Genomic DNA, 24,161 nt, shown 5'->3' with positions numbered 1-24,161 from the left:
CTCAGTGTTTCCCTCATTAGGTTTACTCAACGAATGAGTCAAAGTCTCCAAGACTTCTTGCTCATTTAGCATATACTGGATTTTGTAGCGCTAAATATTGTAATTTTTACCATCTAGTTTCTCTTTTTTGTTAAAGTCAACAATTGTAGCTTTGGAAGCCATTTCACTACAAAATTTCCCAAATGAGATTTTACACATGCATTCCAAAAATTTTGACGTTAGATCTAAAATACACTTAGATAATCAACACAAGTCACAAGATCGAAAAATTCGCTAAGCTTCTTAATCATCTCTTGTGCCACTAGTGTTTGTTACTAAGCTTTATTTTAATCTATTCGTGCAAAATTATGTATGGGAGATAACGCAACTCAATCATATTCCCATTATTCCATATTTCAATTCTAATATTTACAAAAAAATATTTATTGAAAATAATTCACCGATTTTATCAATTAACTATTAAGCCAAATATGCTATTACAATTTAAACTCATGAGAGTAGTTCATATAGGCATCTCATTATTTCACTAAGAAATAATTATTGCTTTGTCAAGTTAAATATAATATTTAACATTGTGTAAATATTTTTAATACCATATTTCTCTAAGAAATAATAACGGAATTAAATAATTTAAAAAATTAAATCAATCAGTTGATTCAATTCCACATCATTCAACATTTCTTAAAAATATATACACCACCAATACAAGGCTGTATCATCATTAGTAAATTGGAATTTGCAACCACCCTTTAAATCCAAGAATTTTATCTTTATGGTATTTAAACTAGAAACATTATTCACATGTCATGCTACACACCTTAAGAGCAATTCCAAAACAAACAAAAAAACTTTCAAGCCACAAGAAAATTTATGGCACCACCATCTTATTTCATATTCATGTAGGTTGAATGACAACCAAACAAGATAACCGTTTCTGGCTTTGTGTTTACTGTCCTCAAAATTTTATTTATTTATATATTTGTTACGTTAGACGCATGTATTTCACTCTGCATTTTTGTGTGTTTAATTGTAATACTAATAGTCCATGTAAACTGTACTAGGCAAGTGGGACTCTATGTAGTGCTTTATGTAGAGGACAAACCTCTGTAAAGCTAACAAGCTCTGTACACTGTGCTAGAGAGAGTTGGTTTTGTTGGAATTGGTTGTCTTCAACCTCCAGCCTTTAAAATTCGGTTTAAAACAGAAACTTTAAGTACTTATATCTTTTTCATTTCAAATCCATTTTTAACATACTATATACCAATTTAAAGCTTATAACATATAGATTCATAATATGAAATCATATTTTGCAAATAGAAATCATATAAGAGTAGTTTTGTCCTTAAAGTTTCGGTGTAAGTTTTTTAAAACTATATCTTATGGCACACTCAAATATTTGCTATGAAACTTAAGGTAGATATTAATACATGTAATATAAACAACATATATTAATTTCAAGGCACCAAATGCTCAAAATCAAAATTTGCCATTAAAGGCCATGTGAGGTGCATAAAATTTCATAGCATATTAAGCATAAAACACATTTTCAACTAATTATATATGCATATAACATTGAGAACAACTTATGAACACTCTGATACCAATGTAAGAAACAGAGACTTTGCAACAAAATATAAACAATCAGTTTTTTAGCATACCTCTCTTGGCCTAAATTGATAATCACACAGGAGTTTCAAGATTGTTCTACGCTATCCAAAGCTAGCCTCCACACAGACCAGCAATTCAAACTCATTCTAAATTCTAGTTTGTATAAACCAAAAACCAAAAATGTTTCTCTAACGGTGTTGCACACTACTAAAACACTACTAAAGTGATGCAAACATAACCCACAACCAAAAAACCTCACAACACTGCAAATACTATGAGAAATAGTGATTTTGTTTTCTGTGCAATGGGTACCACTCTTAGTGTTTATGTACACACCACTCCATTAATATTGAGTGGGATAATGGGCTTAGTGGGGTAGAGTAACAGTTCAAACCATTACTCTATAACTCTTGAATATTACAATTATCCTGAGGTATACAGAGGAACATGCTCGCTTTGGGTGTCCTTCCATATTCTTTTCAGTTTCTAACACTAATAATTGTCTGGGACATTTTTGAGACAAGCTGAAATGCTAAAACGAGCCCACAAAATGTGGTTAAATAAAGGGATTCAAGCTCAAAATTCAAATATTTAGTGAATAAAGGTTAGTGGTGTTGGAAATAATTTAGTAAATAAACAAGTTTGATACAACAAATACTATCGTAAATAATTAATAAGAGTGTAAAATAGAAATAACAAAATAAATATATGTAAATTGAGGAACAATCTCACGATGCTATAGAATCGCACAAAGAGCATTGTCCTTCAAGGTTGATTTGTGCTACCGGAAGTAAAACTTTGTGTGATTTGTTCTCTTGGCTAAACAACCCCCTAAGATTAGACTATAACATCAACCTTCGTGATGAGCACACTTCCACTTACGGAGGTTCAAGAACAATCTAATGCTTTTCCTTAAGATAAGTATAAATTGTAGAAAAAATATGTGGGAGAGAATGAGAATTGTCGGGCATGAAAATTTTTCCCTTCGACAAATGTGTGGTAATTGGGGAAGGGTCAAACCGAGACTCGATAATGGGCTTGAAGCATGACCTAAAGGCTATCGGGGAAACTTTTGAGAAATTCCCTTTTTAATGCTCTTTGCTTAGGTTAGGCCCGGCAAAGACCCAAAACATTTCCAACAGCAAACAAGTCAACACAAATGGAAAATCCCAGAGCAAAAAGAAACATCCCAGTAATAAAATATTCCAACAGCAAAATAAGACAAAACTGAATAAACCTCCAAGTGTTTGTGATTTCATAAATTGAGTAAAGTATACATCTCCAAATTCATTATTTGAGGATCCCATTGAGAGAGAATCCTCCATTATAATAACACAACAAAAAGTTTCTATAGTCATAAATACATTACAGCCTTCAATTGTAAAGAAATAGACAAATATTATGGGATCCATTGTAACAAATGATGAAGAAAGCTTAGTGTGAGATGAAGGGAGAGAGAGATTCCTGCTAGTGCATCAAAATTACTTTTATGCTAGGATATACTCATAATATTTGTATATGTAGTAAGTAGTAGGGGTCATTTTGGTAGTATAAATGAGTAGTGAGAGAGTATTTAGCTATATTGTTGGGATTTTCTATTGATAATGGATAAGTATTTATGAGTAGTAGTGTGAGGGGTATTTATGAGCTAAGGACTGAAGAGCTTAGTTTTACTAACTTGAGAACTAAGAACTCAGAAGCTTAAAACCTCATTAAAGAGCTAAGAAAATAATTAGAGCAAGAGAGTAAGTAGAGAAGTTATGAGAAATTAGCCTTTCTCTTGTGGTTTGGTGTGTCTTGATGTGAGGCTCTATTTATAGCTGATTCAAGGGGTATTTAGCAAAGAATCGCAACTAAAATTTGTCTCAATTAGCAATAAATCTTCTAAAGATCCATCCTAGGATTTGGCCAAGAATTCCTATGTCTAGCTTTAAGAAGTATTTGTTATTTCAGGTAATATTAACTGGAGGTTTTGACTTAGCATTAAATGCTAGATTGTCCTCAGCCAATGAAATTAGAGCATGCATTAAGGCTAGTGATCTTGTTTATTTACTACTAGTATTAGAGTTCCTAGGGTAGATTGTGTCATCCCAAGCCAAGTGTCAATCTTGGAGACTCTTGCTAGAAACTCGACTAGAGATCTCCTCGGTGCCTTCCAAACCATATTTCCCTAAGTTTCACCATTAGGCTTCATATGCTTGGTCATGAATCAAATAATACATATTTTTAGTAAGATAATGAGTTGTTTAGTAGTAATTCCAGAAGTTTAGGTCTAGTTATGGCTTCCTTTAGCTTCTTAATCGAATTTGTTGGAAAGAGAGAGGAGATGACCGACTTCAACCTTCATACATCAACACAACCTTTATATTTTGTCAACATCATTAGAAATCAGCTTGCCAAGGAAGGGTTTAAGCTCAGCTTGACATGTGGCCCCCTCTGACCTGATTTCACAAGCTGAAGGTGATTGTAGTGGGTTCCAATTGTTAGTCTAGTTGTGCCAAAACTGAATTGTAATTGGCCAAACCATTTTAGTCATCCGCACGAACTTTAGTTGTTAAGGTTTGGCACATGGACTGGATTATTTCGGTTGGGCCTTGTCATTGAGCTTTTGGGCTTACATGTCACTACAAAATAAAAGTTTTGCCATGGGTTTGTAATATACATGGACTTTTGTAATTGAAATTTTTGTGTGGGAAAAGTAAGTATAATTCCCATAAATTTGTAGAAAAATATTTTTATGAGATGGATAATATGTTATAAATAATTTATGTTTTCCATGGGTTAGGATATTTGCTAGGACATTTAGCATGCTAAAATATGTTGTTGCCAAAGATTATTAACTTTGGGCTTTGAGCATTATATAATATTGGCGTAAATGCTCTTTTCGTCCTTATATTTTGGGGTCATTTCTATTTTGGTCCCTACATTTCTATTTTACGATTTTTAGTCCCTAATCCAATTAATGCTTGTTATTTTAGTCCTTTCTGTCACTCAACTAACAGAAAAAGCTGACGTGGCAAATGGAGTGCACTGTTAACACAGTAAATGCTAACGTGGCGAATAAAATAATAATAAAAAAATTATTTATTATTTAATAAATGCCAAGTCAGCATAAAATAATAATAAATGCCACCTCAGATCCATGTCAGTTTAGAATTTTAAATTTTAATTGATAAATTTAAAAAAAAATAAAAAACATAATTAAAAATAAAAAACACATGAATTTAGATCTAACATCCTCTTCATCAAGAACACGAAAGAGCATAACCTAGAAAAAATCAAACAAACCTAGAAAATCAAACACAAGAACACAAGAAAATCAAACTTAAAAAAATCATAAATGAATATAGAAATTAAATAAAAATAAAAATAAATAAAAAAGTCTTCTGCATGCTCCAAGCTCTCTCTCCATGAATAATATAGAAATTAGGATCTCTAATTTATCAATTTCTAATCTCCAAGCTCTCTTTCTCTCGGTGAAAATCTCAAGCGCTCTCTCAAGGTGAAGGTGGAGGTGGTTGATGGTGGTTTCGGGTTAAGTTGGATCGGAGGTGATTGAAGGTGGTTTCTGTTGAAGGTGAGCTCTCTCTCTCTCTCTCTCTCTAAATCCATGGCCAAAATCCCAACTCTCTCTCTCTCTCTAAATTCATGGCCGAAAACCCAGCTTTCTCTCTCTCTCTCTAAACCTTAGCCAAAACCCAACTCTCTTAGACCGAAAACTCGACCCTCTCTCTCTCAACCTTGGCTGAAAACCCAACTCTCTCTCTCTAAACCCATGGCCAAAAACCCAATTATCTCTCTCTAAACCCATGGCCAAAAACCCAATTACTCTCTCTCTCTAAACCCATGGCCAAAAACCCAATTATCTCTCTCTAAACCCATGGCCAAAAACCCAACTCTCTCTCTCTCTCTCTCTCTCTCTCTCTCTCTCTCTCTAAATCCGTGTCTATTTGTAGTTTCGGATCTTGGGTTTTGTTCATTGATTTGGGATTTGAGTTTTGAGTTTGGTTTCTTAGAAAGCATAGGAAAATCTATGTTGAGTTTTGTGTTTGGGGCCAAAAAATCAGGGTTTGAGTTTTGTCTTTGTGTAATTGTTGAATGTCTTTGAGTTTTGTCTCTACGTTATTGGTGAAAAAAAACTGGGTTGAGTTTTGGGTTTGGGTTCTGAAATTTTTTCTATTTAATTGTGGGTTATGATTTTGTTGATCTGGGTTTCCACCTTGTTCAAATTTGGTTGTAATTGTTGTATTCATGGGTTGCTGTTAGATTCAAGGCCCAACTTTAGATTTGTTTTGTTTCTTTTTTGTGTTTGAGAAAGAGAGAGATGAAGATGGAGAAACCAACGAAATACCAGATCTAAAGAGCATTTATGATTTTTCTAAGTTTGATTTTCTTGTGTTCTTGTGTTTGATTTTCTGTGCTTGTATGATTTTTTCTGGGTTGTGCTCTTCTGTGTTCTTGATGAAGAGGATGTTAGATCTAAATTCATGTGTTTTTTTTTTTTAATTCTGTTTTTTTTTTTAATTGATCAATTAAAATTTAAAATTCTAAACTGACATGGATTTGAGGTGGCATTTATTATTATTTTATTATTATTTTATGCTGACTTGGCATTTATTAAATAATAAATAATTTATTATTATTATTTTATTCGCTACGTCAGCATTTACTGTGTCAACAGTGCACTCCGTTTGCCACATCAACTTTTTCTGTTAGTTGAGTGACGGAAAGGACTAAATAACAAGCGTTAATTGGATTAGGGACTAAAAGTGGTAAAATAAAAATGTATGGACCAAAATAGAAATGACCCCAAAATATAAGGACGAAAAGAGCATTTACGCCTATAATATTTTTTCCAAATAATATTTAGGCTTTATTAGAATAATTGTTTGCCCATAAATTAACAGTTTTGGGTTTTTGATAAAATGTTGCCAAACTAGTATTGGACTTTTCGTAGAATGTTGCCAAAATAATATTTGGGTTTCTAATAAGATATTGCCAAAAGTAGTATTTGGGCTTTTAATAATATTTTCAATATTTTGTAAAATATTGCTAGGTGTAGGCTTGGGCTTTGATAAATACTACCAGGTGTTTCTCTTGGGCTTTGTAATAGGTGCCGTGTAGCAATGGACTTTGTAAAGTGCATCATGTAGTTACGCGCTTTGTAATGGGTGTCTTGTAGCAACGGATTTTGTAATGAGTTTTGTGTAGCAATGAGCTTTATAAAGGATGTTGTGTAGCAACAGACTTTGTAATAGGTGTTGTGTAGCAACAAACTTTGTAAAGAGTGTCGTGTAGATAAATGAGTTTGAGCTTTTTATAGAGATGGTATAACTTTATGGCCCAATTTTGGTAATGATATGAGAAATATTTGTGTGAGCCCAATTTTGATAATAATATGAAAATATTTATTTGGGCTCAATACAGGAAATATTTGTGGGGCCCAAAATAATTTATGAGGCTTGTATGTAAGTGGGCAAATGAAATTAGGACATGTGGCATGTGGAAAAAAATTGTACCTCAACGAGAATAAAATAGTGTATTTGAAAATATAGAGTAGTAAAAAAGACTTATTGGAAAGGGTGTGATGATAAATATTATATAGGCTATTCATGATAATAATGGTTTATAATTATTAGTTAGTAATAACCCATAAAAGCCCAATGGCTAGTTTATCCATTATTTCCCAATGACTATTTTATCATTTATTGCCCAATGGCTATCAATAATAATAATAATAATAATAATAATAATGTTTGAAACCCATATCCACACCGACAAGTGGTGCATCACAAGAATGAAATCATAGTGCAAAATAATAATGAAATGAAAAATATGCACAATACATTAAATCTGGAACTGTTTGCACATATAGAAGAAAGAATAATTTGGAAGAGGTTGTGAAAGAGATAAAGAAGAGTCGTTGGTACTACTATTTTCACCCCTATACCTCAATATTTTGTAACTCTCTCATGGTTGAATGGGATTTTGTTCTGAAGTTAGGGTTTAAGAGGCAAATCATGGCTTGCCTTGTTTGATATGAAAGACAAGTTCTTATACTAAGTTTTGAGTGTTCTTAAATGAGGCTTTGGACCCCATATATGTCAGGCAAATGGTTATTTTAATTGGCTTTTGTTTGGATGAAAAAATGATTTACCTTTTAGAATAATTTATGAAAAATTTTGTACTAAGGCCAATAGCTGCTTTTCCCTAGCTAGTTCTTGGGAAGCTGGTTTTAATGGTGTCTAACAGCCAAGGTTAGGAAAGGGTGCTAGCTAAGCTAAAGGGGCTAAAATAGATTGGTTATAATGTTTAGCGACATACAAGCTAGAAGCCTAAAATTTTGGCTACCAAATCCTTTTCACGAACCTTAGGTGCTACAAATGTCCTTAGACCACTTTGCAACACTCATGTTTTGGGCTCATACAAAAGCAGGGACAGACCCATTAAGGGGCGGGCGGCCGGGGGGGGGGTGGGGGGGGCAATGATTAGCTTTTTTTTTAGAAACCTTTTTAGCTATTTTATTTTAAAGTTTATAATTGGCTCCCCTCAAATTTTTGGATTGGTCCAAATAGCCCAAAAGAAACTAATCACTTAACCCTTTCTTTGAACTCATGACCCCTCCATAATCCAAATACAACACAACAAAAAATCCATAAATCATTAATATTATAATCCAATAACTCTTAACCAAAAAAATCTCATAGGAAAAAAAATTCCCTTGTGGGGGTGACAATAATTTATATAACTTTTTAATTGATTTATAAATTATGGGAAAGTCAATTACAATATTTAAATTTTTTTCAAAAAATAAAATGCAAAATTCTTTTAGAAGTCAATATTGATGATGTAGCATTACCAACTCTTACTATTAATATCCCAATTTTTTAAAATCTTCGAACAAAATTTTGAAAATTTCATTAGTGTGATTTTTAGTTACATCTAAAAGTATGAGTTTATCATATTGGTGAGTTGGTCAATATGATAAAATCAACATATAAATTCTAATTATCAAAAATTTGGAGATTCGAAATCCTCTTCTTTTTTTATTCTTCTCCAAAAAGGTTTGAATATCATATTGTAATTTTGAACTTTTTTTGTTCATATTATTTCCTTCTTGACTTAAATATTTATGGTAATAATGTGCAATTGTTTTGTCTACCATGATTTTTTTTTTTTTTAATAAACCATGTCACTTGAAATTTTTTTGGTTCATGCTTTCGCTCCCTTAGGTTCAAATCCTGGTTCCGTCCCTGTACAAAAGGCTAAAAAAAAATCTACTCATACCTTCTAAACTACACTCTCAAACTCCTTTTATGTTAAATAAACTTGAGCCATGTTTAAAATAATAAAGTAAATTTTAATATATAAATTGGGCCTACAAAGAAGTTGAACTTACTTAAATCAGGCTTGTAGAAAATATGTTACAAGAATGAGTGTCAACAATAGTGCGGTAGATATTCAATTTAAGACATCCAAATTCCAAATTTACATTACACTTATTACCCACGAGCCACCCACCTTTTTTTATTTTTAAACTCTTGAAATATTGATTTTCTTTGGACTCTACGTCTGATTAATCAAATTTCAATGAATTAAATAATTAATTCTGTCGAGTTCCCTAAAAAAAAAAAATTTAATAGTCAAAAACCGGAATACACCTATTCTAGAAAATACATTTCCAAGTCCATGCATCCAAACACCCGACCCCGCTTCCATTCCATCTCAAAAACCCTAGCTATCTCTCAGCCGCACAAAGTACCTATATAAACCTAATATTTTCCCACTTACTCTCACATTTTGCTCTTCCATTTTGCTCCGCAGCGTCTTCTCCCAACTCACACACCCTAGAAGACCTAGAAATCAACTCCGAGAGATCATCCAATGGTACAAACCCTAACACCTTATTGCCCATTCTAGCTATCTATTTTCCTGGGAAAATCGTTTTCTGGAATTTGGTTTTTCATTTTCCATTGTTTGTTTGTTTTTGATGATGTAGGCACCGAAGAAGGAGAAGGCTCCTCCCCCGTCCTCCAAGCCCGCTAAGTCCGGCGGTGGCAAGCAGAAGAAGAAGGTAAATTTAGGGTTAGGTTTGAATTTCAGTATTTTCAAGGCTTATTATCGATCTATATTCTATATGATGGTTATAATAGGACGTTGTTTTTGTTTTCCAGTTGTGGGTTTAGGTTTTTGTTGGATTTGTAGATTTTAAGGATTATTGGGACAAAGGGTGTTGGGAATTTTAATGATTTTGGTAATTGGGGTTTTGTGTTGAGATTTGGAATATTTTATGTGGTACTGATTTTAGGTTTAATTTGGTTTTAGATTTCTGTGTAGACTCTCATAGGTTGTTTGGTTTCTTTTTTTGGCTATTATATGTAGAAATGGAGCAAGGGAAAGCAAAAGGAGAAGGTGAACAACATGGTTCTGTTTGATCAGGCAACCTATGACAAGCTTCTTGTTGAAGCTCCCAAGTACAAGCTTGTCACTCCTTCAATCTTGTCTGATCGCATGAGGGTATGTTTGAGATTTGCTTTTTTCGTTGCCATGTATATGTTTTGTTGGCTGGTATTTATGTTTATTTGTTCGTACTTGTTAATGTGAATTCTCTGCATATAAAGTGTGGTAACTACAGAAACTCCCACAAAGCAAGCATGCTTGAGTAATACAACCCAAACTGTACACTAATTCTAATATACACTCTCCGAACCCAAGTAGTGAAACAAAGGGAACCTACTTTAATGGTCAAATACTGAATTTGAGGACTTTTTAGGCCTCTGTAATAGATTCCAAGCAATATCTGGGTACTCTTCGCTCTCCAAAGCATTTTCTTAAAATGTTGTTTCATCTTTTTGTGGGCTGTCCCTTTTTACCATGAAGGAAATGTGAGTAAGTTTTTGATTTTCCTTTTTCAATTACAATGAGATTTTCAAGACTAAAAACTGGGGCTTTCCCTTCTTTCCTATGTTAATGATGTCACTGCTATTCGAGTTTTAATAAGTAGCCAATGAGCTATGGCTCAAACAGGCACTCTATCCTTCCACAAGAATGAGGGGAGGGTGAGGTGGTGTGATCAAATCATTAGGTGTATGTGTAACCTACCAATAAAAAAACACATATTTTTGTACTGTGCCTTTGGATCTGATCATTTTTATCTTTTTTTTTTCCCTCTTTATTGTTACCTCCTTCCCTTGTAAAACCAAAGTGGAGGTTAATGCCATGCTTCAAGACCCACTGTGTGTATAACTTACCCATAAAAAATATTACTAGTTTTAGTACTTGTATTGACATCGTTCCAGAAAGGTTGTGTAAGATGGTGTAAAGGATGAGAAGAGAGTAAGGAAGTTATAAAACCATGTCATTTCCTCTTTTTGATTCTTGGAAAAGAATGGGTAAAGGAAATGGAGCATATTTTAAAAGCTAATTTAGATAATAAGTTTTAAAAACATATTGCAGTGATATGTCACTTATAATGTATCTTTTCCTATACACGGACTGAATCCTTTGCCCCATTTTTTACCCTAAGAGGTAGCAGGTTGGTTAGGGACTGCACCTAATGAAATGGAGGTTTCTAGTTCAAATCCCTCTTTACCCCCCACTCCTAGGCACAAAACTTATAAAAAGATCTTTAGTGTTGGTTTTAACTGCTGCGTTGTGATCATTACCTTGAATTTTGTATTCAAGACAAGTTGCTTTGCTTGCCATTAGTTTAGGGCTAAATGTACATAATAAATGATGATTATTGATTGTTTTTTAATACTGCCTTGCAATTTTCAGATTAGTGGATCTCTAGCACGCAGGGCAATTAAGGATTTGATGGCAAGGGGTGCGATCAGGATGATCTCTTCTCATTCCAGTCAGCAAATCTATACTAGGGCCACCAATACCTAAATGATAGAATTTTGTTCTCCGGTTGAATATGGAAAGCTAGTTGTTCCATTTAACTTTGCTTTTTAAATTTTTGTTGGAGAGCTATTATCGTCATTTGCAGTTTGAATGTTTAATTTCTTTTGTACTTCATACTCAGTTTAATTTTCTATGGACGTAATTTTCTATTCAGTTTCCCAGTTTCTATTTTAGTTATGAGACTTTCAATGTTGAATTCTGCCATATGCAAGCTGTGCACGGTCCAAAAGTGCATGGAATGTTAAGTTTTGATCTTTAATGTTCAATTCTTGATGAAGAATGTTGATTGTAAGGGACTAGCCCGCGGATTTGTAGCTAATGAAGACGTAAATTGTTGATTTAATCTCTGGGCCAAGAAACTCATTAGAGGTTTTTGTGCCATTTGTTTATTCATCAGATCTAAAATCATGGTCAATTTGTAGCTCTTAATACTGGTGACCAAATTGACTGGGCGGGCTACTTTATTCTATGATAGGCTGAATATGTCAAGTTCGGTTTATTCATAAGTGATGTTCAAGTAATCAATAGTATTTTAGGAAAAAGGTTGTCAAAAAAAAGAAAGTATTTTAGGAAAAAGAGAGATTATTTTACATAAATACTGCATATAATTTGCAAATGGAAAATAATCCAGCCTTTTTACCGACAATCCTTTTATTATTATTTTGAAATTGATAAGCCATGGACAATCGAGAACTGACTCAACTTTTTGCTAGTAGTTTTTAATTTTAAGTAGGTTTTAAATATGTGTTTATTGTACATTTTATCTCAGTACACTATACATAGTTTCATAAAATTAAAAAAATAAATAAATTAAACTGTACACAGACTTTGCGTACACATTAGCTTTTGGCCTTTTAAGTAAATGGTATATTTGTCAAAACATGATATTATATTTGTCAAAATTGTGTCTTGAATCAAATTTTTTTTTTTAAGTAGTATATTTGTTAAAACATGAATATTGTGAATCAATCTTATGGTAAAATGCACAAATACTTAATAAAATAAAAAAATATAAATATATATATATATAAAGGATATATTTACTATAAATTTTAAATATATTCCATTAATGACTAATTTATTTATTAAATATATAATAATTTTTAATAAGCTAATTAAATAAGTCAAAATAGTCAAAACAATGTCAAAGTTTGGAAAATCTTTCAACCAATCAAAATATGACTTGACTCAAAGACTTTAAAAGTTGGGAAATGTTTAGGCGAAACTCAGTATCCATTTGGGAGGGCTTTTTCTGAGAAGTGATTTTTTATAAAATAATTTTTTTAAGAAACAGAAACAGTTTACTAATACATATACATACATACATACATATATATATATATATATTAAAAAAAACACACACACAGCAGGAAAAAGAAAACTATATTAAACTATTAATAATGTTTTTTTTTTTTTTGAGAGACAACTATTACGTGAATTTCAGTTAGTTTAACTGGTAAAATTTCTGATAGTTGAATAAGAGATCTGAGATTCAATCTCTGCCTACATAAAATATCGATTGATATCTGGATCTGATAATAAAAAGTTATCATCAAAAGTGGACGCTGTAAGAGTATTATGCCCAGTAGAATATATTGGGCTGAGAGCCCAGTCCAAGGACGCCTAATAGTCCGAGGATGAGTAAACGTGTTATAGAGGTCAGCACTAATAAATAAAGGAAAGGATCTAGGCATGATGTTCCAGGGAGGTGATCCAAGGAGGAATGCTTCCTTGGCTGAGCAAAGCTGAGGTCAGGATTTGCAGTCTGACATCAAGAACAACATTTCGGACAATTTTACTGATTAGGATAAGTATCAAGAAGGAACATGACAGAGGGAGGCTATGAAATATCTAAGAGAAAACTGCTACCACCGTATTAAAAGTTCTGTATCTAACTCTCTGGCTGCATTAATGAGGAAGTGATACTAGAATACTCCCAAAGACTTCAAGAAGGTGCTGATGGGACAATGATTAATACCAGCAATATAATCTACACGTGGAGGATGGAGATAAAAGAAGGAATATAGTATAAAATAAAAAGAAGACCCTGAGAAAAAGGGATCGAATAATTAAGAGAGAAATACTATAGCAATAAGAACTGTACTTGTAATCAACTTTAAGAATTATATAGAAAAACTAATCTCATCGGACTGTGTTGATGACGATTTTCATTAGATACAACCAGTTCATTTTTATTTTATTGTCATTTGGATCCACTATAATCATTACCCAACTCATTGGAGCTTAGTTTTCCAACTCACTGTCTACAAATTCTTTGTATTGGGTTATTTGGGCCTAGATCCTCTTAACTTTTGGGTTTAGGATTTAAACTATGTCCTTACAGACGGTAAAGGTTGAAACTCTCTTAATTTTTTTTTATTACTATGCTAAATGATAAGGATTGGGGAATTTGCAATCATTGGTTGGGATTTAATCCTCCAAACTCAAAAAATGATAACCTGTTTCCATTGCATACAATTGGTCTCTTGTAATCAGTTGGCCCTTGTACATGTAGTGGGTCGTTGCATACCACCTCCCCTAACTAAGCCCCTTATTCAAATTTTTTTATCATTATGAGTAATGACATTAGAGCATTCTCGTCAGCTCTCTCATAAAAAATGCCATTTTGATACACGAAAAACCTACTTTATCATTTTAGCACATTATTTTACAATATCCCATTTATCAGATGTTCTATTTTTCAATCTCATACATTAAAATAATATATACATCACATTAAAATATCATTAAAAAAAAAAAACCAAAAGCGTCAAACCGAGCTCTTGTGACTCCAAGCATAAGTGACGAGTCGCAGATGGAGAAGAGACCTATATGAGCGTGAGGAGGAATCGCTGGGCGGCGTCGCGGACGGGCTATTTGGCATCGTCGAGGCGCTCAACGATGGAGGGGATGAGGGTGGTGTTGAAGTGGAGCTTGAAATGGTCGTCGGAGAGGACGGCGGCGCAGTCCAGAGCTTGGAGCGCACCTTGGGAGATTTTGAAGTTGTTGTCCGAGGAGAGATGTGTTGGGTGGCGAGAGAAAAACTGAATAAAATAAGCATAAAAAAATGGCATTCTCATCCGTACGCTCTCATATTTGAGAGCGTACTGTAGCATGTTTCAAATTTTTAGCACAAATAACACACCTAATGATACTTTGTTTTTGGTGTGCCAAATGTGCTAAATATTTGGCACTTGATACATTTGACACACCTGATGAGAATGCTCTAGCCGTGTGTTTTAGATAAACTTCTTCTTAACTTCTTATTGATTTATTTACTTCCAAAACTTATACGCTAAAAACTAAAAAGCAAATCCAATATTCACAGGCCAGCCAAGCCAAGCAGCCAAAGTCCAAGGACTAAATTAATGATGAATTCACATGTTCCCGCCTAAATATCCACTACTATTTTGGAGTGCCTTTAAAATCCCCGCCTTTTTATCTCTCTCTCCCTCTCTATAGAAACCTGAAAGTCTGAAACCCCAAAATCTCTTTTACTTTTAGTACCGATACGAATTCGCTGTACCCATCAGATTCTCTACCATTGGAGCAAGCTATTATAGGTAAAGTTAGAATCTTTCAATTTTCTCAATCAAGGGTCTAGATTTTAGAAGCAGATAATATGTATGTATGTGTAATGGTTGTTAATTTTTCATTCTGTACTTTACTTGGAAGTTGGATCAGATCTGAATTCTGAATCTCAACCTTTCTCTTGTCCTTTTCCTTGCCTTCCAACTGTTTGATGTTAAGCATGATTCACTAACCAATTTTGTATTTTTGACATCTGGGTTTTTTATTTTGTTACCCTTCTTAATCTTTAAGATGCTGAACAAATATTTTTAGACATTAAAGTTATATATATATATATATATATATGTGTTTTTTATTGTTTGCTGTATCTTTTTTATTGTTTGCTTGGTTGTGATTCTCGTATAAACTATAACTCTGATGTTGTCAACTATGAGTGGTTGAAAAAAAAGGGTAAGTTCCACTCATAGTTGCTCACTTTAGCAAGTTAATGGAAAAGTTGTGATCGTAGAAAAGCTGAAGATATAAAAGTTGTTATCATTGTTGTATGAAGTGTACCCCCGTTTGGTTTATGTGATTAGTCACATAGATAGAGTTCTTTCTTTCAATTTTGGCACTCTCCTTTTAAGGCGCTCTTTGTATATACAATAAGAAGAGAATTGTTTCATATGGGGCTCTAAAATACGATAGAAATATCCTTAAAATACAAAACCGATTAAGTATAGTGTCACTCTGTGTTAAGTTCCTACTATTCTCAAAGCAAAAGCTAATATTGCGATTGCATTCTTGTTAATAGCTACTTATAGTAGCCAATTAGTTTCTCAATCAAGGGTCTAGATTCTAGAAGCAGATAATATGTATGTATGTGTAATGGTTGTTAATTTTTCATTCTGTACTTTACTTGGAAGTTGGATCAGATCTGAATTCTGAATCTCAACCTTTCTCTTGTCCTTTTCCTTGCCTTCCAACTGTTTGATGTTAAGCATGATTCACTAACCAATTTTGTATTTTTGACATCTGGGTTTTTTATTTTGTTACCCTTCTTAATCTTTAAGATGCTGAACAAATATTTTTAGACATTAAAGTTATATATATATATATATATATATGTGTGTGTGTGTGTGTGTATCTTTTTTATTGTTTGCTTGGTTGTGATTCTCGTATAAACTATAACTCTGATGTTGTCAACTATGAGTGGTTGAAAAAAAAGGGTAAGTTCCACTCATAGTTGCTCACTTTAGCAAGTTAATGGAAAAGTTGTGATCGTAGAAAAGCTGAAGATATAAAAGTTGTTATCATTGTTGTATGAAGTGTACCCCCGTTTGGTTTATGTGATTAGTCACATAGATAGAGTTCTTTCTTTCAATTTTGGCACTCTCCTTTTAAGGCGCTCTTTGTATATACAATAAGAAGAGAATTGTTTCATATGGGGCTCTAAAATACGATAGAAATATCCTTAAAATACAAAACCGATTAAGTATAGTGTCACTCTGTGTTAAGTTCCTACTATTCTCAAAGCAAAAGCTAATATTGCGATTGCATTCTTGTTAATAGCTACTTATAGTAGCCAATTAGCCCATTTCATAATACAAAGGCTAATTTACCACATTAAGAAATATTAATGCTATTTTGAAAACTCAAGTAGAGATGTTGCACTGATTTGATGATCTTTAAGGAATTTGGTTTCTTAATTGATTGAAGGCATGTATTCGTGCCTTTTAATTTGGCCAATTTGGGAAATGTGAAGTATAATTTTACTGCAAATTCAAACCTACAGATCTGATGCCGGTTTACAATGCTTGTCACTTTTTCAGGATATGGATACATCAAGCCCTTCTGTTTTTGTCAATGCAGAGTTGTTGCGCATGCATGTAGGAAAGAAGGTGCGTGCAGTGGTTCACGTTATTCAATCTGACGGTGAAATCACTACTGGGAAATCAACAGATGAGCAGCAATTGATTGTGAAAGGACTGCCACATGTATCTCTTATGAGTTATGTTGAGGTGATTGGTATTGCTGAGAGTGACCAGTCCATTCGCGCTGAAACATGGACCAACTTTGGTAACACATTTGGTACGAATTACTTACAATAAAATCTTTGGTGTTCTTGCTATTGCTCATACATTCATTGCATTCATATTGAAATCTCATTTGGAGTAGCCAAATTTCTTTAGGTTCTTGTATTGATTCCTTGGTTTTCAGCTTACTTGAATTCCAAACAAAGTATAAACTTAATTAAGGATTTTCATACAATTGAGTAACAAATTCATGATTATCCTGTTATTATCTCTCTCTTGCTCCCTCTGCTTGTGTTGTGTTATACTTGATATAGATTCAAACATCAACACGGTGCTACATTTCTGACTTCTGCTACCAGGCATCTGATTTCTGGAACCTCTTTTTTTTTTCAGACACACAATCGTACAATCAGGTCTGCCAACTTGCAAATGGGGAGTTTAAAGGTTTGTTTCTTTAGGGAGCTGATCCTTGAACTAAGACAGGTGGGAGTGTAAGGAAAGGTAGTCTAGTTATAATTGTGCAAAGTTGGTGTTTAAGATGGACAAATTATTACATGTTTATGGGTGCGAATACTATCCAAAACTTTGATTAAGCTTCTGTATCTTATTAATGAAGTTTTCAGGTCTTGTATCCTCTTAGTATAGTTGAACGGTAGTACTATTTTTTGTTCTTTAATTTACTATAATTAGATAACATCTCTTAATTCCATTAAAAGGACCCCTTCCTGTTTCAAAAGGCAGGGATCTCACCCTACTGGTACTATAACAAGTTTACAAGTTGACGTGGTAATCAATGTGATTAGTGTCATATTAATAATATAAGTAAAATTTCAAATTAGTTCTGTTATGTTTAAAATGTGTACTTTTTAAAGGTTTTATGTAATAAAATTTTCCAAAGATATACCTTATGACTTCAAATTAAAATCACATACGTTACAAATTTGGAAAGAGGCTACATGTCATGCAACAATGCCTTTGCACATTTCCCCCAATCGTCATATCTTTTATAGGAAAGTGTTAAAAATATTTCAAATTTTACTGAATAATTTTTACAAATTGATGTGACAATAAATATAATTGGTCTTATCAGATTTAAATAAATAAATATGATTGGTGAATTTTAAAATATAGCAAATGAAAGTTTGGATTATTTTTATTATTATTCGTGATTAATGACATATTGATTTATAAAAGTTATATTGAAAATTTGAAATATTCTACATCATTCTTATAAATGAGGGGGAAAAATTGTATGCCTCTTTGATGATCAATTGCAATAAAACTATATGATCAATATTGTTTTAGTAATTGGTACAAGATGACTTGAGACGATATTTAAGATGTTGGCAAATAGGCTAAAAATTATTAATCCTTAAACCATATTGGAAAATCTAAGGGGTCCGTTTGGTTGGAGTGGCAAAGTGGGAGAATAGAAAATAAAAAGAGGATAGAAAAGTGGGAGGATAGAAAATATTTTAGTTTTTTCTCTTGGTGTTTGGTTTAGGGTGGAAAAGTAGAATGATAGAAAATGTAGTTTGTATAGATTTACTTTTATGTCCCTACTAAATTAAAAAAAAAGTAGCAAATTAGAAAAAAAGAAAAGAATGAAAGTACACGATAAAAGAATGAAAGTACACGATAAAAAAAAAAAAAAAAAAAATTTATCATCAAAAGTGGACGTTGTAGGAGTATTATGCCCAGTAGAATATATTGGGCTGAGAGCCCAGTCCAAGGACACCTAATAGTCCGAGGATGAATAAACGTGTTATAGAGGTCAGCACTAATAAATAAAGGAAAGGATCTAGGCATGATGTTCCAGGGAGGTGATCCAAGGAGGAATGCTTCCTTGGCTGAGCAAAGCTGAGGTCAGGATTTGCAGTCTGACATCAAGAACAACATTTCGGACAATTTTACTGATTAGGATAAGTATCAAGAAGGAACATGACAGAGGGAGGCTATGAAATATCTAAGAGAAAACTGCTATCATCGCATTAAAAGTTCTGTAGCTAACTCTCTAGCTGCATTAATAAGGAAGTGATACTAGAATACTCCCAAAGACTTCAAGAAGGTGCTGATGGGATAAGGATTAACACCAGCAATATAATCTACACGTGGAGGATGGAGATAAAAGAAGGAATATAGTATAAAATAAAAAGAAGACCCTGAGAAAAAGGGATCGAATAATTAAGAGAGAAATACTATAGCAATAAAAACTGTACTTGTAATCAACTTTAAGAATTATATAGAAAAACTAATCTCATCGGACTGTGTTGATGACGATTTTCATTAGATACAACCAGTTCATTTTTATTTTATTGTCATTTGGATCCACTATAATCATCACACAACTCATTGGAGCTTAGTTTTCTAACTCACTGTCTACAAATTCTTTGTATTGGGTTCTTTGAGCCTAGATCCTCTTAACTTTTGGGTTTAGGATTTAAACTATGTCCTTACAGACAGTATAGGTTGAAACTCTCTTAATTTTTTTTTTTTTACTATGCTAAATGATAAGGATTGGGAATTTGCAATCATTGGTTGGGATTTAATCCTCCAAACTCAAAAAATGATAACCTGTTTCCATTGCATACAATTGGTCTCTTGTAATCAGTTGGCCCTTGTACATGTTGTGGGTCGTTGCATACCACCTCCCCTAACTAAGCCCCTTATTTAAATTTTTTATCATTATGAGTAATGATATTAGAGCATTCTTGTCAGCTCTCTCATAAAAAATGCCATTTTGATACACGAAAAACCTACTTTATCATTTTAGCACATTATTTTACAATATCCCATTTACCAGATGTTCTATTTTTCAATCTCATACATTAAAATAATATATACATCACATTAAAATATCATTAAAAAAAAAACAAAAGCGTCAAACCCAGCTCTTGTGACTCCAAGCATAAGTGACGAGTCGCAGATGGAGAAGAGACCTGTATGAGCGTGAGGAGGAATCGCTAGGCGGCGTCACGGACGGGCTGTTTAGCATCGTCGAGGCGCTCAACGATGGAGGGGATGAGGGTGGTGTTGAAGTGGAGCTTGAAATGGTCGTCAGAGAGGACGGCGGCGCAGTCCAGAGCTTGGAGCGCACCTTGGGAGATTCTGAAGTTGTTGTCCGAGGAAGATGTGTTGGGTGGAGAGAGAAAAACTGAATAAAATAAGCATAAAAAAATGGCATTCTCATCCGTACGCTCTTATACTTGAGAGCGTACTGTAGCATGTTTCAAATTTTTAGCACAAATAACACACCTAATGATACTCTGTTTTTGGTGTGCCAAATGTGTTAAATATTTGGCATTTGATACATTTGACACACCTGATGAGAATGCTCTAGCAGTGTGTTTTAGATAAACTTGTTCTTAACTTCTTATTGATTTATTTACTTCCAAAACTTATACGCTAAAAACTAAAAAGCAAATCCAATATTCACAGGCCAGCCAAGCCAAGCAGCCAAAGTCCAAGGACTAAATTAATGATGAATTCACATGTTCCCGCCTAAATATCCACTACTATTTTGGAGTGCCTTTAAAATCCCCGCCTTTTATCTCTCTCTCCCTCTCTATAGAAACCTGAAAGTCTGAAACCCCAAAATCTCTTTACTTTTAGTACCGATACGAATTCGCTGTACCCATCAGATTCTCTACCATTGGAGCAAGCTATTATAGGTAAAGTTAGAATCTTTCAATTTTCTCAATCAAGGGTCTAGATTCTAGAAGCAGATAATATGTATGTATGTGTAATGGTTGTTAATTTTTCATTCTGTACTTTACTTGGAAGTTGGATCAGATCTGAATTCTGAATCTCAACCTTTCTCTTGTCCTTTTCCTTGCCTTCCAACTGTTTGATGTTAAGCATGATTCACTAACCAATTTTGTATTTTTGACATCTGGTTTTTTATTTTGTTACCCTTCTTAATCTTTAAGATGCTGAACAAATATTTTAGACATTAAAGTTATATATATATATATATATATCTTTTTTATTGTTTGCTTGGTTCTCAATCAAGGGTCTAGATTCTAGAAGCAGATAATATGTATGTATGTGTAATGGTTGTTAATTTTTCATTCTGTACTTTACTTGGAAGTTGGATCAGATCTGAATTCTGAATCTCAACCTTTCTCTTGTCCTTTTCCTTGCCTTCCAACTGTTTGATGTTAAGCATGATTCACTAACCAATTTTGTATTTTTGACATCTGGGTTTTTTATTTTGTTACCCTTCTTAATCTTTAAGATGCTGAACAAATATTTTTAGACATTAAAGTTATATATATATATATATATATATCTTTTTTATTGTTTGCTTGGTTGTGATTCTCGTATAAACTATAACTCTGATGTTGTCAACTATGAGTGGTTGAAAAAAGGGTAAGTTCCACTCATAGTTGCTCACTTTAGCAAGTTAATGGAAAAGTTGTGATCGTAGAAAAGCTGAAGATATAAAAGTTGTTATCATTGTTGTATGAAGTGTACCCCCGTTTGGTTTATGTGATTAGTCACATAGATAGAGTTCTTTCTTTCAATTTTGGCACTCTCCTTTTAAGGCGCTCTTTGTATATACAATAAGAAGAGAATTGTTTCATATGGGGCTCTAAAATACGATAGAAATATCCTTAAAATACAAAACCGATTAAGTATAGTGTCACTCTGTGTTAAGTTCCTACTATTCTCAAAGCAAAAGCTAATATTGCGATTGCATTCTTGTTAATAGCTACTTATAGTAGCCAATTAGCCCATTTCATAATACAAAGGCTAATTTACCACATTAAGAAAATATTAATGCTATTTTGAAAACTCAAGTAGAGATGTTGCAGTGATTTGATGATCTTTAAGGAATTTGGTTTCTTAATTGATTGAAGGCATGTATTCATGCCTTTTAATTTGGCCAATTTGGGAAATGTGAAGTATAATTTTACTGCAAATTCAAACCTACAGATCTGATGCCGGTTTACAATGCTTGTCACTTTTTCAGGATATGGATACATCAAGCCCTTCTGTTTTTGTCAATGCAGAGTTGTTGCGCATGCATGTAGGAAAGAAGGTGCGTGCAGTGGTTCACGTTATTCAATCTGATGGTGAAATCACTACTGGGAAATCAACAGATGAGCACCAATTGATTGTGAAAGGACTGCCACATGTATCTCTTATGAGTTATGTTGAGGTGATTGGTATTGCTGAGAGTGACCAGTCCATTCGCACTGAAACATGGACCAACTTTGGTAACACATTTGGTACGAATTACTTACAATAAAATCTTTGGTGTTCTTGCTATTGCTCATACATTCATTGCATTCATATTGAAATCTCATTTGGAGTAGCCAAATTTCTTTAGGTTCTTATATTGATTCCTTGGTTTTCAGCTTACTTGAATTCCAAACAAAGTATAAACTTAATTAAGGATTTTCATACAATTGAGTAACAAATTCATGATTATCCTGTTATTATCTCTCTCTTGCCCCCTCTGCTTGTGTTGTGTTATACTTGATATAGATTCAAACATCAACACGGTGCTACATTTCTGACTTCTGCTACCAGGCATCTGATTTCTGGAACCTCTTTTTTTTTTCAGACACACAATCGTACAATCAGGTCTGCCAACTTGCAAATGGGGAGTTTAAAGGTTTGTTTCTTTAGGGAGCTGATCCTTGAACTAAGACAGGTGGGAGTGTAAGGAAAGGTAGTCTAGTTATAATTGTGCAAAGTTGGTGTTTAAGATGGACAAATTATTACATGTTTATGGGTGCGAATACTATCCAAAACTTTGATTAAGCTTCTGTATCTTATTAATGAAGTTTTCAGGTCTTGTATCCTCTTAGTATAGTTGAACGGTAGTACTATTTTTTGTTCTTTAATTTACTATAATTAGATAACATCTCTTAATTCCATTAAAAGGACCCCCTCCTGTTTCAAAAGGCAGGGATCTCACCCTACTGGTACTATAACAAGTTTACAAGTTGACGTGGTAATCAATGTGATTAGTGTCATATTAATAATATAAGTAAAATTTCAAATTAGTTCTGTTATGTTTAAAATGTGTACTTTTTAAAGGTTTTATGTAATAAAATTTTCCAAAGATATACCTTATGACTTCAAATTAAAATCACATACGTTACAAATTTGGAAAGAGGCTACATGTCATGCAACAATGCCTTCACACATTTCCCCCAATCGTCATATCTTTTATAGGAAAGTGTTAAAAATATTTCAAATTTTACTGAATAATCTTTACAAATTGATGTGACAATAAATATAATTGGTCTTATCAGATTTAAATAAATAAATATGATTGGTGAATTTTAAAATATAGCAAATGAAAGTTTGGATTATTTTTATTATTATTCGTGATTAATGACATATTGATCTATAAAAGTTATATTGAAATTTGAAATATTCTACATCATTCTTATAAATGAGGGGGAAAAATTGTATGCCTCTTTGATGATCAATTGCAATAAAACTATATGATCAATATTGTTTTAGTAATTGGTACAAGATGACTTGAGACGATATTTAAGATGTTGGCAAATAGGCTAAAAATTATTAATCCTTAAACCATACTGGAAAATCTAAGGGGTCCGTTTGGTTGGAGTGGCAAAGTGGGAGAATAGAAAATAAAAAGAGGATAAAAAGTGGGAGATAGAAAATATTTTAGTTTTTTCTCTTAGTGTTTGGTTTAGGGTGGAAAAGTAAATGATAGAAAATGTAGTTTGTATAATTTACTTTTATGTCCCTACTAAATTAAAAAAAAGTAGCAAATTAGAAAAAAAGAAAAAAAGAAAAGAATGAAAGTACACGATAAAAAAAAAAAAAAAAAACCGAAGTAGGAAATGAAATATATTATATAAAAAAAAGTAACATTTGAACAGAAAATGACCAAAAAAACACTAAAGACAAAACCCATTTTGCTTATCACACAAAAAAAGAAAAGAAAAGAAAAGGGGTAACGTTGAGCAACAACGCAGCTGCACAAGGGTGCTTTTGTCAATTTTTGTCCTTTCCAATTTTCTTTCCAATTTTGGGAGAAAATATTTTGGTGGCCTAGGGAAAAAACACTCGGGCCTCATCACATTTTTTTCCTTTCTCCTTCCCAACCAAACA

At 33.1% G+C, this 24,161-nt stretch overlaps 3 protein-coding genes across 3 annotated transcripts; all 3 read left to right on the top strand.

Annotated features, from left to right (window-relative positions):
• Positions 1 to 9,379: 9,379 nt before the first annotated feature.
• On the top strand, positions 9,380 to 11,687 carry LOC112025366 (small ribosomal subunit protein eS25w). Its single transcript, XM_024058030.2, has 4 exons — positions 9,380 to 9,495; positions 9,608 to 9,682; positions 9,991 to 10,125; positions 11,386 to 11,687. Exons 1-4 carry the CDS (start codon positions 9,493 to 9,495, stop codon positions 11,497 to 11,499), a joined length of 327 nt encoding a protein of 108 aa, XP_023913798.1. The 5' UTR covers positions 9,380 to 9,492; the 3' UTR covers positions 11,500 to 11,687.
• A 3,114-nt stretch (positions 11,688 to 14,801) lies between these two features.
• Positions 14,802 to 17,698, top strand: LOC112025387 (replication protein A 14 kDa subunit B). The gene is made up of 3 exons (XM_024058057.2): positions 14,802 to 15,077; positions 16,857 to 17,115; positions 17,454 to 17,698. The coding sequence occupies exons 2-3, from the start codon at positions 16,860 to 16,862 to the stop codon at positions 17,516 to 17,518; spliced, it is 321 nt and encodes a 106-aa protein (XP_023913825.2). The 5' UTR covers positions 14,802 to 15,077; positions 16,857 to 16,859; the 3' UTR covers positions 17,519 to 17,698.
• A 2,917-nt stretch (positions 17,699 to 20,615) lies between these two features.
• Positions 20,616 to 22,877, top strand: LOC136061087 (replication protein A 14 kDa subunit B-like). The gene is made up of 3 exons (XM_065759999.1): positions 20,616 to 20,731; positions 22,036 to 22,294; positions 22,633 to 22,877. The coding sequence occupies exons 2-3, from the start codon at positions 22,039 to 22,041 to the stop codon at positions 22,695 to 22,697; spliced, it is 321 nt and encodes a 106-aa protein (XP_065616071.1). The 5' UTR covers positions 20,616 to 20,731; positions 22,036 to 22,038; the 3' UTR covers positions 22,698 to 22,877.
• Positions 22,878 to 24,161: the final 1,284 nt, after the last annotated feature.

This window comes from Quercus suber, unplaced genomic scaffold, assembly GCF_002906115.3.
Source record: "Quercus suber isolate HL8 unplaced genomic scaffold, Cork oak 2.0 scaffold_349, whole genome shotgun sequence".
Taxonomy (NCBI): Eukaryota; Viridiplantae; Streptophyta; class Magnoliopsida; order Fagales; family Fagaceae; genus Quercus; species Quercus suber.
This window is presented reverse-complemented; position numbering and strand designations above follow the sequence as displayed.

What these genes read in the sequence shown, in the direction of transcription:
- LOC112025387 (XM_024058057.2), top strand. Translation starts at nt 16,860, where the DNA reads ATGGATACATCAAGCCCTTCTGTTTTTGTCAATGCAGAGTTGTTGCGC. An exon ending in CAACTTTGGTAACACATTTG is followed by an intron (nt 17,116 to 17,453) that starts GTACGAATTACT and finishes TTTTTTTTTCAG; the next exon opens with ACACACAATCGTACAATCAG.
- LOC112025366 (XM_024058030.2), top strand. An exon ending in GTGGCAAGCAGAAGAAGAAG is followed by an intron (nt 9,683 to 9,990) that starts GTAAATTTAGGG and finishes TATTATATGTAG; the next exon opens with AAATGGAGCAAGGGAAAGCA. An exon ending in TCTTGTCTGATCGCATGAGG is followed by an intron (nt 10,126 to 11,385) that starts GTATGTTTGAGA and finishes TGCAATTTTCAG; the next exon opens with ATTAGTGGATCTCTAGCACG.
- LOC136061087 (XM_065759999.1), top strand. Translation starts at nt 22,039, where the DNA reads ATGGATACATCAAGCCCTTCTGTTTTTGTCAATGCAGAGTTGTTGCGC. An exon ending in CAACTTTGGTAACACATTTG is followed by an intron (nt 22,295 to 22,632) that starts GTACGAATTACT and finishes TTTTTTTTTCAG; the next exon opens with ACACACAATCGTACAATCAG.